The following is a 13,760-nucleotide window of genomic DNA, read 5'->3' as shown; positions in this document are numbered from 1 at the left end:
CCAAGGCACCCTATAAAAGCTCGGCTGCAGTTCACTGATAATGCTCAGAGTGGAAAAGGAGGCTCTCTGAAGGCTGTGACCGTGACATTGAACTAATGGTGAGCCTCTTGACACAACCCCTGCTTACATGGTTGTTCGGGTGATGTTCAGTACAGTTGGAGAAAGCAGATGCACACTTGATGGAGTGCTCTGTTACCTGAACGTTAAAGTGCAATGTATGGAACATGAAGGGGCTGTGCTGTGGGCAATCACCGGAAAGAACCCTAGCCACAGGGTTCATACGTTGTTCATTTAATCACAGAGTAGGTACTCCACATTTTATTGGAAAATTCAGTTCAAGCTGTTTAAAAAATGTTTGAATGAAGCAAGCAGAAGGCTTTTTAACAATAAGGAATTAACACAGATTAACTTTTAGAATATGATACATTTTCTTTGATGCATTTAAATACAATAAATGCAACTAAACATGTCAGCATACACACACACACACACACATGTTGCCTTCTGTAGTTTCCTTCTATTTTGTATGGGATTTGATGACAGGACAGATGACAGAGCCTTTGTCTTCCCTCCAGCTAACAGCACGGTGCTATGGTTCACCTGTCGCACCACTATAATAAAGCCTGTCACCAACTGCTTGGTGAGGAACCTGGCATGTTCTCTTGTGTGCGTGTGCCTGGTGTGCCTGCCCTCGGACATGGCCCTGAGCGCTGGCTCGCTGTGCTGCTGGAGCCTTCTCCCCCTGCTCCTCTGCAAGGTCATCAAGTTCCTCCACAAGCTCTTCTGCTCTGTCACCATCCTCACCTTCACCGCCCTCGCAGTGGATAGGTAGGCTCACCTCTGCTTCTGACATCGTGGACAGATCGGACCAGCTATCGGTTATACTAAACTCACACACACCAGGTCTACCCTATTCACGATGAACAGGCAGGGCCAGCTACCAGACACACACACATTCACACACATTGAAGCACGCACACACACACACACACACACACACAGACGCACACCAAACCTCTCTAATCTCCAGCACCTGGTGGATGCTATGCTCTCACACTGTAATTATGCCTTCCATCATGTCACCCCAGTTTTCTTCGCCCTCTAATGGCTGCCAATTGCTGCATGCATCCGTTTCAAGGTGCAAGTGTTGGCATTCCAGGCTGCTAAAGGGACTGCCCCACTGTACATCCAGACTCTGATTGCTCCCTAGACGTCAGCTAGACCACTCTGGTCTGCCAGTTCTGGTCGCCTTGTGGTCCCCTCTTTACAAGCACCAGGTGGCCAAGCTGCACGTTACTTGCTCTCTGTTCTGGTTCCTCTCCCTCCTGATTTACCACCCCCACTCTCCCAATATGGTTGAAATATTAACTTGCCCTGTGGTCTAAGAAATCATACTTTTATTAGAGAGAATGCTATCTCCACAGAGAGTGTCTATTTCTGCACTGCTAAGGATGTTTTAATTTGAAAAAAGTGACTAGCATAAACACCAACTGTGAAATATAGTATGTAGGCTGCTTCCCTTTCAGAGGTCATTTGTTTGTTCCAAGGTTAAGCTCTGGCTCTATGGCTGAACATCTTATTCACCAGTCAGGAGCAGCAATGCTCTCACTCAAATCAAACAGCACTTCAGTTTGCTAATTCCAGACAGCCTTGAATATTTGAACAAAACCCTGTGCAGCCTTGGTTCCACACCATCCATTTATACATCCGATTACCCTCATGGTCTACTGTCACAGGAACAATAAAGGCTTTTGTTTTTGTCAGAGTTGTTAGTAGACACAGGGTCTGTCAAGTGTGGCTACTATGACAGAATAAATCCTGAGTATATCATTAAAATATTTTAATATATCCTAAGGGCTGAATGAATGATTACAGGTGCATCTCAAAAAAGTTTAAATATTGTGGAGAAGTTTTTTTTTTCCTGTAATTTAATTCAAAAAGTGAAACGTTAATATATTTTAGATTCATTACACATAAAGTGAAATATTTCAAGCCTTTTTTGTTTTAATCTTGATGATTACGGCTTACAGCTCGTGAAAAATCCAGTATCTCAAAATATTAGAATATTACATAAGGATTTATATATAAGAAAAGGATTTATAATACAGAAATGTCAACCTTCTGAAAAGTATGTTTATTTATGCACTCAATACTTGGAGGCAATCAGCCCGTGGCACTGCTGAGGTGTTATGGAAGCCCAGGTTGCTTTGATTGTGGCCTTCAGCTCATCTGTATTGTTGGGTCTGTTGTCTCATCTTCCTCTTGACAAGGTCACGACAAGAGTTCCTCTGTTCAGGTCAGGCAGGTTGGCTGGCCAATCAAGCACATGGTCAGCAAAGTAGATACTAGTAGATTTGGCACTGTGGGCAGGTGCCAAGTCCTGCTGGAAAAGGAAGTCAGCATCTCCATAAAGCTTGTAAGCAGACGGAAGTGCTCAAAAATCTCCTGGTAGACTGCTGTGTTGACTCAAAAAAATAAAAATAAATAATCTTTTCTAATTTTGTTATTCACGCCTGTATCCTTTTGGTTAAGAGTAATCTATATTGACAGGAATGCCATGGTGATTCATTGCCAACACAAACAATGCATTGTTTTTCTCACACCAGGTACTACTCTGTTCTATACCCATTGGAGAGGAAGATATCAGACACCAAGTCCCGAGGCCTGGTAATCTACATCTGGCTGCACGGCGTGGTGGCCAGTTTGCCCGTGTTCGCCTTGAGCAACGTGGTAGATGTCTACTCCGTGTCCGTGTGCATGGACACCCAGAGCTCCCCCTCAGGGAATCTGGTCTACACCATCATCTACAACCTCACCACTGTGGTTCTTCCCCTGGCCGCCATCTTCTTCTTCCTCGCGCTGATCAGGCACGCGCTGAGCACCAGCCAGAAGAAGAAAGCGGTAGTCGCAGCCCTGCGGACGCCCCGGAACGGCACGTCCATCCCCTATGTGTCACGGCGTGAGGCCGAGCTCCTCGCCACCCTGCTCTGCACGGTTCTGGCCTTCATGGCCTGTGGCTTGCCGTACGCCGCCCTGCTGGTGTACCGCTGCGCCCCGGGCGGCCCTCGTGACCCGCCCATCTCCCTGCTGCTCACCGCCGTCTGGCTGCCCAAGGTCTCACTGCTTTCCAGCCCTGTGCTGTTCCTCACCCTCAACCGCCCCGTGCGCAGGAGCCTGCTGGGCGCCCTGGTGTGGACGTACCGCCACTGCAGCCGGCGTAATGAGGTGGGGGACGGGGACGCGGCCGGGGACGGGGACGCGGCCGGGGCTGGGGCCGGGGCCCGGTCCGGCAGTCAGCTCTTGGAGATGTTCCACGTTGGGCAGCAGCAGATCTTCAGGCACAGTGAGGAGGACCAGGAGGACCACGCCACACCAGCCGGGTCCAGGGGGAGTGGGGAAGAACCGCAGCAGGTGTCGGGGGTGGCCCTCGTGCCCATGGTACCTCCGCTGTATGGCTGTGCCAACTCTGCCGCCCAGGTGGCCCCGGTTTCGGGCCCGGAGGCAGGGGGGGACAGGTATGGCGGGCAGGCGGGCTACGGGCCGTTCGAGCTGCCCCCACAGTGGCTCTCAGAGACCAGGAGTAGCAAAAAGAGGCTGCTCCCCCCGCTGGGGACCACCCCCGAGGAGCTGATCCAGACCAAGCAGACTATGGGGAAGCCAGAGCGCAGGATCAGCAGAAACAACAAGGTTAGCACCTTCCCCCCAGAAGTGTCCTGAAGTAGCAACCTCCTCCCGACAATATCCACACCCAGCGCCCACTCCCAGCACCCAGACTTGATGAACATGACCACTTACCGTATCAACTGGTCAGGCCAACAGCAGTGGACCGCGTCAACTCCAGCGGACCTTGCACTGGCACGAGAGAAACTTAATGATTAGCCAACATACCTGCCTTCATGTGACCTTTGTGAAGCAACAGAGTTGAACTTCAACAGACTTTGGGACAGAAACATTTTAGCCAGCTTTGCTTTGCAACTCAAAATCATCATTGGTTTCCAAACCATGCTACCAAGTGTCAACTTGAAACTTTTAGTTTTTAGTCATATCAAATGAAATGATCAATCTCTCTTTCCTCCACAGGCTACATGTTCTGAACAGCCACTCCATGAATTCAGACTATTAACTATGACAGTATGGTATCCTTTATCATCCTTTCCACTCATCTATTCATTTATTTCATTCTTTTTCCTTGTTAACATGTTACTAAGTGCCAATCGACTTGTACTGTATAACCTTTGCTCATCAACAACCTGTACAGAAATCAATATCCACTATTTCCTGTCAGTTTCTTTCCAAACTCCAGGGCATTTCCAGTGGTGCTTTGAGTGTGCTAAACTTGTGCTAAACAAGTTGAGTGTGCTAAACTTGTTCCATCCAGAGCAGTAACAAAGGGTCCCAGATGAGCAGCATGGTTCAAACTTTAACCTCGTGTATTCTTTGTTGGTGGCATTGCTCCAAGTGATATATCAAATCCAATGGCATTTCTTTTACTAAATGTTGTAGCTTAAGCTGTTGATAAACCAGCTGAAGCTTTTGACACAGACATCCAATTAAATCTAATTAAACCAGCTGCTGTTAAAATGCAAAGCTATTCATTGTGGAATCCAAAAGTAAAAAGTCCAGGGCAAAAAAATATATTTGTGGTTCCTTAAGCAGAAAATATATCAAAAAAGATAAGCTAGTGTTCAATGGATGTGCTTCAAGAAATGCAGGCTACAAAAAATGCATTTTTTAGACGGCCTGCATTCTGTAATGATCAGCAAAACTGGTCTTCAGATTTAGCATTCTAAGAGTCAACTGAAGTCCAGGTCAGCCAGGAATTCAGTCATATGGCATGTATCCCACTGACTTATGACTTGGTCGCAATATCACTATCCTGAAGCCACAACAGGAAGAGAGTAATCACTCTGGAAAAGATAAATTACTGCAAATTTCACTTCAGGAAGAAACATAAATTATTTCCTCCATTTGTCAGTAAAGAACAAGTGCTGAACAGGTGGAAGTTCTTAAAACAAGATGTTGATCGTACAGTATACCAATAAACATCCCTGGCGGGCTGTAGCGTAGTGGTTAAGGTGAATGAGTGGGACACACAAGGTTGGTGGTTCTAATACCGGTGTAGCCACAATAAGATCTGCACAGCCGTTGGGCCCTTGAGCAAGGCCCTTAACCCTGCATTGCTCCAGGGGAGGATTGTCTCCTGCTTAGTCTAATCAACTGTACGTCGCTCTGGATAAGAGCGTCTGCAAAATGCCAATAATGTAATGTAATGAAACTAAACATTCATTTGTCTTAAATGCATGCATTATGACAATCGAGATGTTGAGTTTTGAATTCAAAAACAGACTATGCAGCCTGATGATAGGTTGGTTGGTTTTTGGTATTCCATTACTTGTTTGTGCTTTTCATTGCTGAAGTCTTTAAATGGTCCTAGTGGCCCAAGCAACGTTGCTTGGCAACAACTGATCAATCTGCTGCACAGCGAGTATTGATTGAACTGAACTGAACTGATTCCTCATTGTTTGTTATGAGATCCCTCTGCAATTATGTAATGGTGAAAGCAATTTACCAGAAGATGGTTATGGCGTTAAAAGCAGCCCTGCATAATTTGTTCACACAAAGCAACTTAACATATTTAAAATTGTACCATGGTATTTGCAGTGGGCTCCAGAATTACTGAGATAAACTCAAACATGCCGATGCCCGGTCTGACCAAAACTTTCAAATTTGGTCTCATTTGGTCATTTAAAATATGAGTGAATGAAGATGCGACCAAATTGACAGCAGTATGGTTTATGTTCTTCCGATCATCAACAATTTCATGGAGCCCACATTTGTCATGTCTATGGACACAGTTGGTGGTAAGCTATGGACCTGGCTATGGTACATTTATGGTACATACTGTGGTACATGCTACTATAGCATGAAATAGTAAAATGTCATGGAGGCCGCAAAATTGGTGAAGGTACAGAGACCCTGAGACAGATCAGTGTACCTGGATCAGGCCCGTTTTATTCATACAGTGATAGCTGACCATTGGCTCTTGTGTACACCACAAGTTAGTGTGCCACAACTGGTTCTGTCAGTGATGAGCACAGGATGGTCAGAGGACTGGGTCCCCGCCTTAAACCAAAATACTGAGAGTGACTTTCTTATTACCATTTATGCAGATATGAGAATGAGTTGCAGAAGGCCGGTATCTCTAGTTTCTGTTGACAGCCATGTCCAATCAGCGGAATAATATTAATTATGTAGTGCCTCTTAATCAAAATGACATTTCAATTATGTGAATCTATATCTGCAAATACTATTGCCCACTGCTTCACCCATAATTGATTCACTAGTTTTTATTGTGAAAACACAATGCAAACCTACAAATATTTAAAATCTATTAGTATGCTGATAGGGAATTTTTCTTAGTCATTAGTCTTGGATAATTTGGGGGGGGCTTCATCACCCAGGTGTGTCTGAGCTTGGAATAAGGATGAGAGGTTCATTTTTCTTTGTGAAGCTTCTGCACATTCCCCACAGCCTGACTGAATTAAACCAAGATGCAGTTCTACCCAGCCTACAGCTGCGACCACTTGTACTTACCTTTTACTCGTCTGAAAAACAGCGATGTAGCATTGATTGATCTAGGAACGGCGGTGTCTGCACTTGACACTGAAGTTACCTGGTCCTGGAAGAATCTCCGTCAAAGCTGGTGGAAACCCACATAATTCAGCATCCCACCCAATCATTGGTCCCAGTTGTGTGGTATTCTGAGCGAGAAGGTCTGTTATGGACACAGGTTAAATAAGAAAATAAAACTTACCATCACTTAAAAAAATTAAAAAGGAAAGGCATGTATATAATTTAGAAAATAGTATACAATTTTTAAATTGAAAACTTTTGTCAGGGAAATTACATAATTGCCAAATGCCAATAATGTAATGTAATGTAATGTACAATGGCATGTAATAACAGGCAATTCATTCCAGGAGGTATGTGATTATTTTATAAGACTAAATATGAATATTATAAATCTGCCTACTTCCACATAATTCATTCTGTAATGTCTGAACTCTGAAGAAGAGGTAGAGAGATTACAATAGACAAAAATCACAATGGCAACAGCATTTACCCATACCTCTGTCCTATGTATTTTTTTAAGCAGACTATGTATTCATGAAAGATGGGCCTGTATTTAAATAATTTCATATTTAATTCCCCGCATGGCTCAGCCAGCAGTGGTTGCAAAATGAACTGTCCTTCTAATTACATTATGATGGCAAGTACTGCAGATAAATGAGTAATAGAAACTTACAATAAAAAGATGCAAACAAGTGACAAGACATCAATGTACCCTTAAGACGCTACTTGTACTGCAATAATATTAATTTAAATCAAAACACTAATAATACATCTGCTATATTTGTGCTGAAATAAGTATATTTACTATTTAGTAATCTTGAGATTTTTTTTTTTTACTTTTTCATTATAATGTATAATATAACCATCACATTGATGGCATTTGGCAGACACTCTTACATACGATGTATGTAAGAGCGACATACAGTTGATTAGACTAAGCAGGAGACAAGCCTTGCTCAAGGGCCCAACGGCTGTGCGGATCTTATTGTGGCTACACCGGGAATCGAACCACTGACCTTGCCTGTCCCAGTCATTTACCTTAGCCACTACGCTACAGCCCACCCAGGATCTCACACACACTCAAAAAGAATACCCCTTGCTCTGTCATCACAACTCCTCCCCTTCATAATATTGTCTACATACATGGGAGCCTTTTTTTTTTTTACAATAAGATGAATTGGCATGTATTACCGTGGTTGTTAACTAACTACTGAGAGGTGAATATGTACAGCCTTGTTTATCTATTTGTACATCATTAATTAGTGTTAACAACTACATGAGGCAATTGGAAGTTTGTCCTATGGTTTGCTAATGTATGCATATACATAATACATTAGTTAACAAATACATTAACTTATTAAAAGTTAATTTAATGCTTAATGTATGTATACATCAATTATTTATGTTAACAACCATATTAGTTAATGCCAATTCCAATGCCAAGTTTTGACATATTCATATACCCTTATAAAGTTTTTTTGGGGGAAGAACATATAGTAGAGGAGACCAGAACTCCAGACTATTCTGAAGTACTTGCTAAAACACAGGTGTGCAAATGCCTCTGGCCAAAAGAACAGCAGCAGTAAAAATTCATCCTTTATTATGAATTATGGATGTAATTAAGCTTGAGATAGTAGCTGAGGTAATATCTGATGTAACAGAATCCCAAATTTTGCAGTTGATTTTGCATATTATATTACAAAGTAGATTTTCAGTTACTTGCACTAGATGGCAACATTACCTCAAGAAACAAAAGTTAAGAAAATTTAGGTCTGGACCAATACTTTGTTCACCTTCATATGCTGGGATCATACAAGCATCATTATAAACTGAACAGTAATTATTAGTACATTAAATTAAATTAAATGTAATTAAATTGTATTGTTGCCACTAGACTGCTTAATTTGAAGAGTTGTTACTGGCTTCACCTGGATGTAAAAAATATGAAATGCAGTGTTATATAAAGCATACTTTGGAATGCTTTCTTTTTCTTATTAAGCCCCTTTAAATTAAATGTTTTATTTTTGTAGCAGAAACTCTTATCCAGTGACTTACACCACTTACATTATTTACATGAAATTCAATTATGCAGCTGTATATTTGCTAAAGCAATTCTGTTATGTATCTTAAGCAAGTGTACAATGGCAGTACCCCCCGGGAAATTAAACCTGCCGTAACCATTATGCTACTACACTACAGCCCCAACTAACAGTCAAAGAATTAAAAGCATGCCAGGTATAATGAAACCTGATTCGACCATTTATTTCTCCTTGGAATTTATTTATTGTCAGTTGTGGAGGCTGGGTTGTCCCAGTCCATTGTGTTTAAAGGTATGACTTCTCACAGTAGCATGACTGTAGCTCAAACAGGTGGAGAGATATAGTAGCTAAAAGGTATATCCCTCCAGGCATCCAGAGGAGTCTGCAGGCGGGAGGTGAAACCACAGATACAACAAACCCACCAGATACCCAGCTCTGTATTCTCATTATTCAAACTAATCTCTTCCTACCATTGAAGTTGAAGCATTCCACTTCGATGCATCTTCTGTATATTAGTGTGACCAAGGCCAGTGGATGTTCCGTACTGTAATACATCACTGGAAACGGCCGTAACTCAAAATAGTTTTTCTTAAGATGCAGTTGCGTTTTATTCTGAAGAATGAGAAAATAATAGATGTTAGACTGTTTTGCACAGCCCAAATGCATTTCTCTAATGATAATCCATTACACACGTATTACTATCGCTCAAAAATACAAGACTGATGAAATTCAGGTTTGTGTGTTTGCTTGTCTTAAGACATGGGCCTATAGATACATGTCTGGTAAATGGTTGAAGCCATTGCAGTTTCCTTGATGTGATTATGTATGGTATGGATAGGACTTCTCACAACCACGAATGTGGGCATTTTTATGTTATGTCCCCCCTAGTTTCTTATTTCCATTTCAGGAAGTTGGCAACCCCAGTCCCAATGTTAGCACGTGAAGTTTGGGGTTGCTTAGCACACTGATGTGCATTATCCATATAATAAACGTGATTAAATATAATTCTGTACAAATCCACATGTCTGTGTGTGTCTGAGGGGGGCTCTGATCACAATTGTGTGGTTACTGTCCCATCAGTTACACACAGACACAAAAACACACACATGAGAGCAGGTACACACAGTCCATAGGTTTGATCCACATGTACACACAGGTTTACACATATACGCACGCACACACACACACACACACACACACACACACACATTCACAAATATGAGAGGAAAGACAGAAGGAGAAAGATAAGAGGATAGAATAGTAGGCCTATAGGTATGGCATTTCTACTGATTAACTGTTTGGTTTATTGCTTGGGGCTAGTTGGCACAAGTGCGCAACATTAATTTAACCATAAGTCACCATGTTTTACAAAACATTTGTGGGCATAAACATACTCATATTTATAACTGAGAAAAAATCCTTTCATTTGCTCCGGGTTATTCTAACACAAATTATGCCAGAGAAATAAGGCAAGGAGTGAAAAGTGTTCAAATCATCCTCAGTCTCCCCTACTTCCCAATAATGCATTCTTAGTTTTGGAAAGGACTTGGGTGTAACATAGGTTGTTCTCATGAGTTCAAAGGCCACAGGGACACTAAAGTAGAACAGTGCGTGGGGATTTGGAGCTGACCCATTGAGAAACGCCTGGTGCCAAAATAATTCATTTTAAATGGTTTGCTCCACCCCTGCTGGCGGGCAACAAGCATTGCATGCACACACACAAGAGGAAAGAAAGAAGGATATAAAAGGATAGAATAGTGTTCCTATAGGTATGGCATTTCTACTGATTAAACATTCAACTTCAACTGTATTTTACATTATGTTTATTATAGAGTTTGTATTGCTTATATTTATTATAGAAGAAGATTTCCTTGTTTGAACCATGTGGGCTGATTTGTCCTCTGCATTGATCATAGTAGTTACCTAGGAGCTGTGGGCAGCTACCGTGGGAATAATGTGGGGTTAAGGGCTTTGCTCAAAGGTTCAACAGCTGTGCAGATCTGATCATGGCTACACCGGGGCTTGAATAACCAACCTTCTAGGTCTCAGTCATGTAGCTTGCTAAAGGCTGCCAATATACACTCACCGAGCACTTTTTTTGGTATTTATTAGACTTATTTTTTAGACTTCTACTGCTGTAGCCTATGCACAGTTATGGTGCATTGTGTGTTCAGAAATTCTCTTCTGCATACCACTGTTGTAATGTGTGGTTATTTGCGTTACTGTCAGCTTTGACCTGTCTGGCCATTCTCCTCTGACGTCAAGGCATTTCTGTCTGCAGAACTGCTGCTCACTGGATTTTAAAAAATATTTTTGCACCATACTTTGCAAACTCTAGAGACTGCTGTGTATGAAAATCCCACAAGATCAGCAGTTTCTAAGATACTCAATCCACCCTGTCTGTCACCAACAATCGTTCCACGGTCAAAGTCACTTAGATCACATTTTTTCCACATTCTGATGGTTGATGGTTAACTGAAGCTCCTGACCCACATCTACATGATTGTATGCATTGCACTGCTGCCACACAATTGGCTGATTAGATAATCGCATGAATAAGTAGGTGTAATAGAGTAAAAATGTTCCTAATAATTTTTAGTAACTGCTTGTCAGATGCCAATAAAAAACAAAACAACTTCTGTCAGCACCTCTTGATGAATTTTTAGAAGTGCATTGGTAACACTTTACAGTAGGGTTACATGAATTGGCATAATTTCTCATTTCAGCTTGAGCCATGGTAATATCCAGAATAAACGTGAATAACTGAATCCATGATTTTCTAGTTATACTGCTATTTGTTATATCACAACTTAGATGTTATTTTAAGTTACTTGCACTTGATGGCAACATTACCTCAAGAAACAATTTACTTTCAAAAACTTTGGTCTGGACCAGTACTTTGTCCTTTGTTCACATTATAATAAATTAATTACAAAAAGCTATGTTTGATGTGAAATGTTTGCATTTGCTGAAAGCCTCAAAAGACAGGAAATTCAACTGACCAGCCCTAACACTAACATCAGCCTGCTCTCCATCAAGGTAAAAGTGAACTTTTTGGCCACCACCAAGGTAGTTGGAAAAAAAAAAGGGTGAAGCCTTTGTAGAGAAGAACAATTAGATATTAATTGTAAAAGGCTTTTTGACCAGGGGTGCCCAAATTTTTGTGCACTACTGTAGTATATTTGTCCAAAAATCCTTGGAGAAATTTGAGTGGACCCTGTAGATTCCTTCTCGGGAGGATTTGACCATACTTGGCCACATACTCCAAGCAGCTACATGTCCAGTCCATGGTAATCTCCCGGCTTGAACAGTGCAACTCCCACCCTGCATATCTGCCAGCCTGTGCCATCCAGTCACTACAGCTCATCCAGAATGCATCGGCCATCTTGTCTTCAACCTTCCATTGTTCTTACATGTCACACCCCGGTTCAAGTCACTGCACTGGCTGCCAGTTGCTGCCAAGATCGGAATCAATATCCTCACTCTGGTCTACATTGCAGCCAACGAGACAGCCTCTCCCTACCTACAGGACATAATTCAGCCCTACACACCAGCTCACCACAGGGTGGTGGAACGACCCCCCCCCCCCTTCCTATACAGTAAGAACTGCCCATTTTCTGCCGCAGTCTGAAGACTCATCTCCTCACACTGTACCTTGACTCCTCTGCGGAAGTATCCTAATCTATCACCAATTATTTTATATTTCTCTGCCTCATAATGGTTTCCTTGGCTTTCATTGGCACAACTCTGGCCGTCATATTGACAGTGCCTATAACCCTATAACCGACTCAAATGCCTAGAATCAAGACTAAATACAGAATGATTTCTTATCCCTTTACGAAGGAAGCGATTGAATACACTTTACTAATCAGAAATTGCTGGGAGGCCAACTGTTCAATTACTTTTGACCCATAAAATATGGGGGCTGTGTATATAAAGGGATGTCACTCCTATACGGATCACCTAATATGGATGCAAATAACCTCACATTAAGTGTGACAGTCTGCACTTTGACCTGATATTCGTTGTTTTATTTCAAATAAAATGTGCTGGAGAGTACAGCGAAAAGAACAGAAGTTGTACCAGTGTATAATACTTACAGACTGTACTGTAGAGTCATCTGATTTCAGTGACTGGATGCAATTGATGCCAGATACTCACAGACAAGCCTGTAGCCAGTGTTAATAAATGATGTAAATCAAGGATAGATTTCAGCACCCAGGATAGCTCTCTGGCCCATCCCTGAATTATTCATTTAATTATGTTATTATTTCCTAAATATTTTTGAGTGCACCGACCTGTTTCGTTTTAGACCGCCGCTTCTTGGATCTTCCGTTTGTGTGTCTTTGACCCGCTGTTTTTACAGGTTTCTGTTTTTGGATCGTGACTTTGTTTATCTGCCTGTCTGAACTGCCTTCTCGTTTTCGACCTTCCGCCTGTGACCTCGACTACCCACTGGATTATCTGTGCTGTATCTATTTGCTTGGCTATTGGACCTCTGCCTGTACTACCACTCACAAACTGCCTGAACTCTATTACATCTGTTTGCTGGTTATCAAACTTCGCCTGTCGACTCTGCTGCCAAGTTAAGATTTGGCAAACTATATTCCTGTGGTCTCGCGATTGGGTTCCTTGTTCTGAAGCCTGACAGTGCAAAGACATCAGGTTGCAGATTGGACTGTTATCTCCTCTGACTTTCCCAATCACAACATCACCATGTAAAGTGAGTGAACTGATCCATTGAGTGAGTAAAAACAGCCTCAATGAAAGGGCAATGGTGAAAACATACAGTCACTGCTAAGCAACCACTGTCTGTGCTGTGCCATCAATGTGTTCTTTTTTCCGGTAGTCAAGCAAGATAGACAGAGATTTCAAATCACAAAGGTCTGTAAGTCTTTAGAGAAGGAGGCCCCAGCCAAATACAATGGATTGAGTCTGCTTGGTTACTTCACCAGAGAGAGGCTTTTCTTAGGAAATGGTTAACAATTTATTAATGAATATAGAAAGAGCTGCACACAAGTACAATTAATATACTTCAGTTCAAAGCACCACATCATTTCTGTCTGAGTTTCTCTTGTACACTAATAT

The 13,760-nt window shown here is 42.0% G+C and overlaps 1 protein-coding gene across 1 annotated transcript; it reads left to right on the top strand.

The window, feature by feature from the left end:
- The first annotated feature begins 526 nt into the window (after window positions 1–526).
- On the top strand, window positions 527–4,250 carry LOC133128824 (G-protein coupled receptor 176-like). Its single transcript, XM_061242631.1, has 2 exons — window positions 527–828; window positions 2,607–4,250. Exons 1-2 carry the CDS (start codon window positions 527–529, stop codon window positions 3,715–3,717), a joined length of 1,413 nt encoding a protein of 470 aa, XP_061098615.1. The 3' UTR covers window positions 3,718–4,250.
- The last annotated feature ends 9,510 nt before the right edge of the window (window positions 4,251–13,760 follow it).

The sequence above is a fragment of the Conger conger genome, chromosome 5 (assembly GCF_963514075.1).
Source record: "Conger conger chromosome 5, fConCon1.1, whole genome shotgun sequence".
In the NCBI taxonomy this organism is placed as follows: domain Eukaryota; kingdom Metazoa; phylum Chordata; class Actinopteri; order Anguilliformes; family Congridae; genus Conger; species Conger conger.
This window is presented reverse-complemented; position numbering and strand designations above follow the sequence as displayed.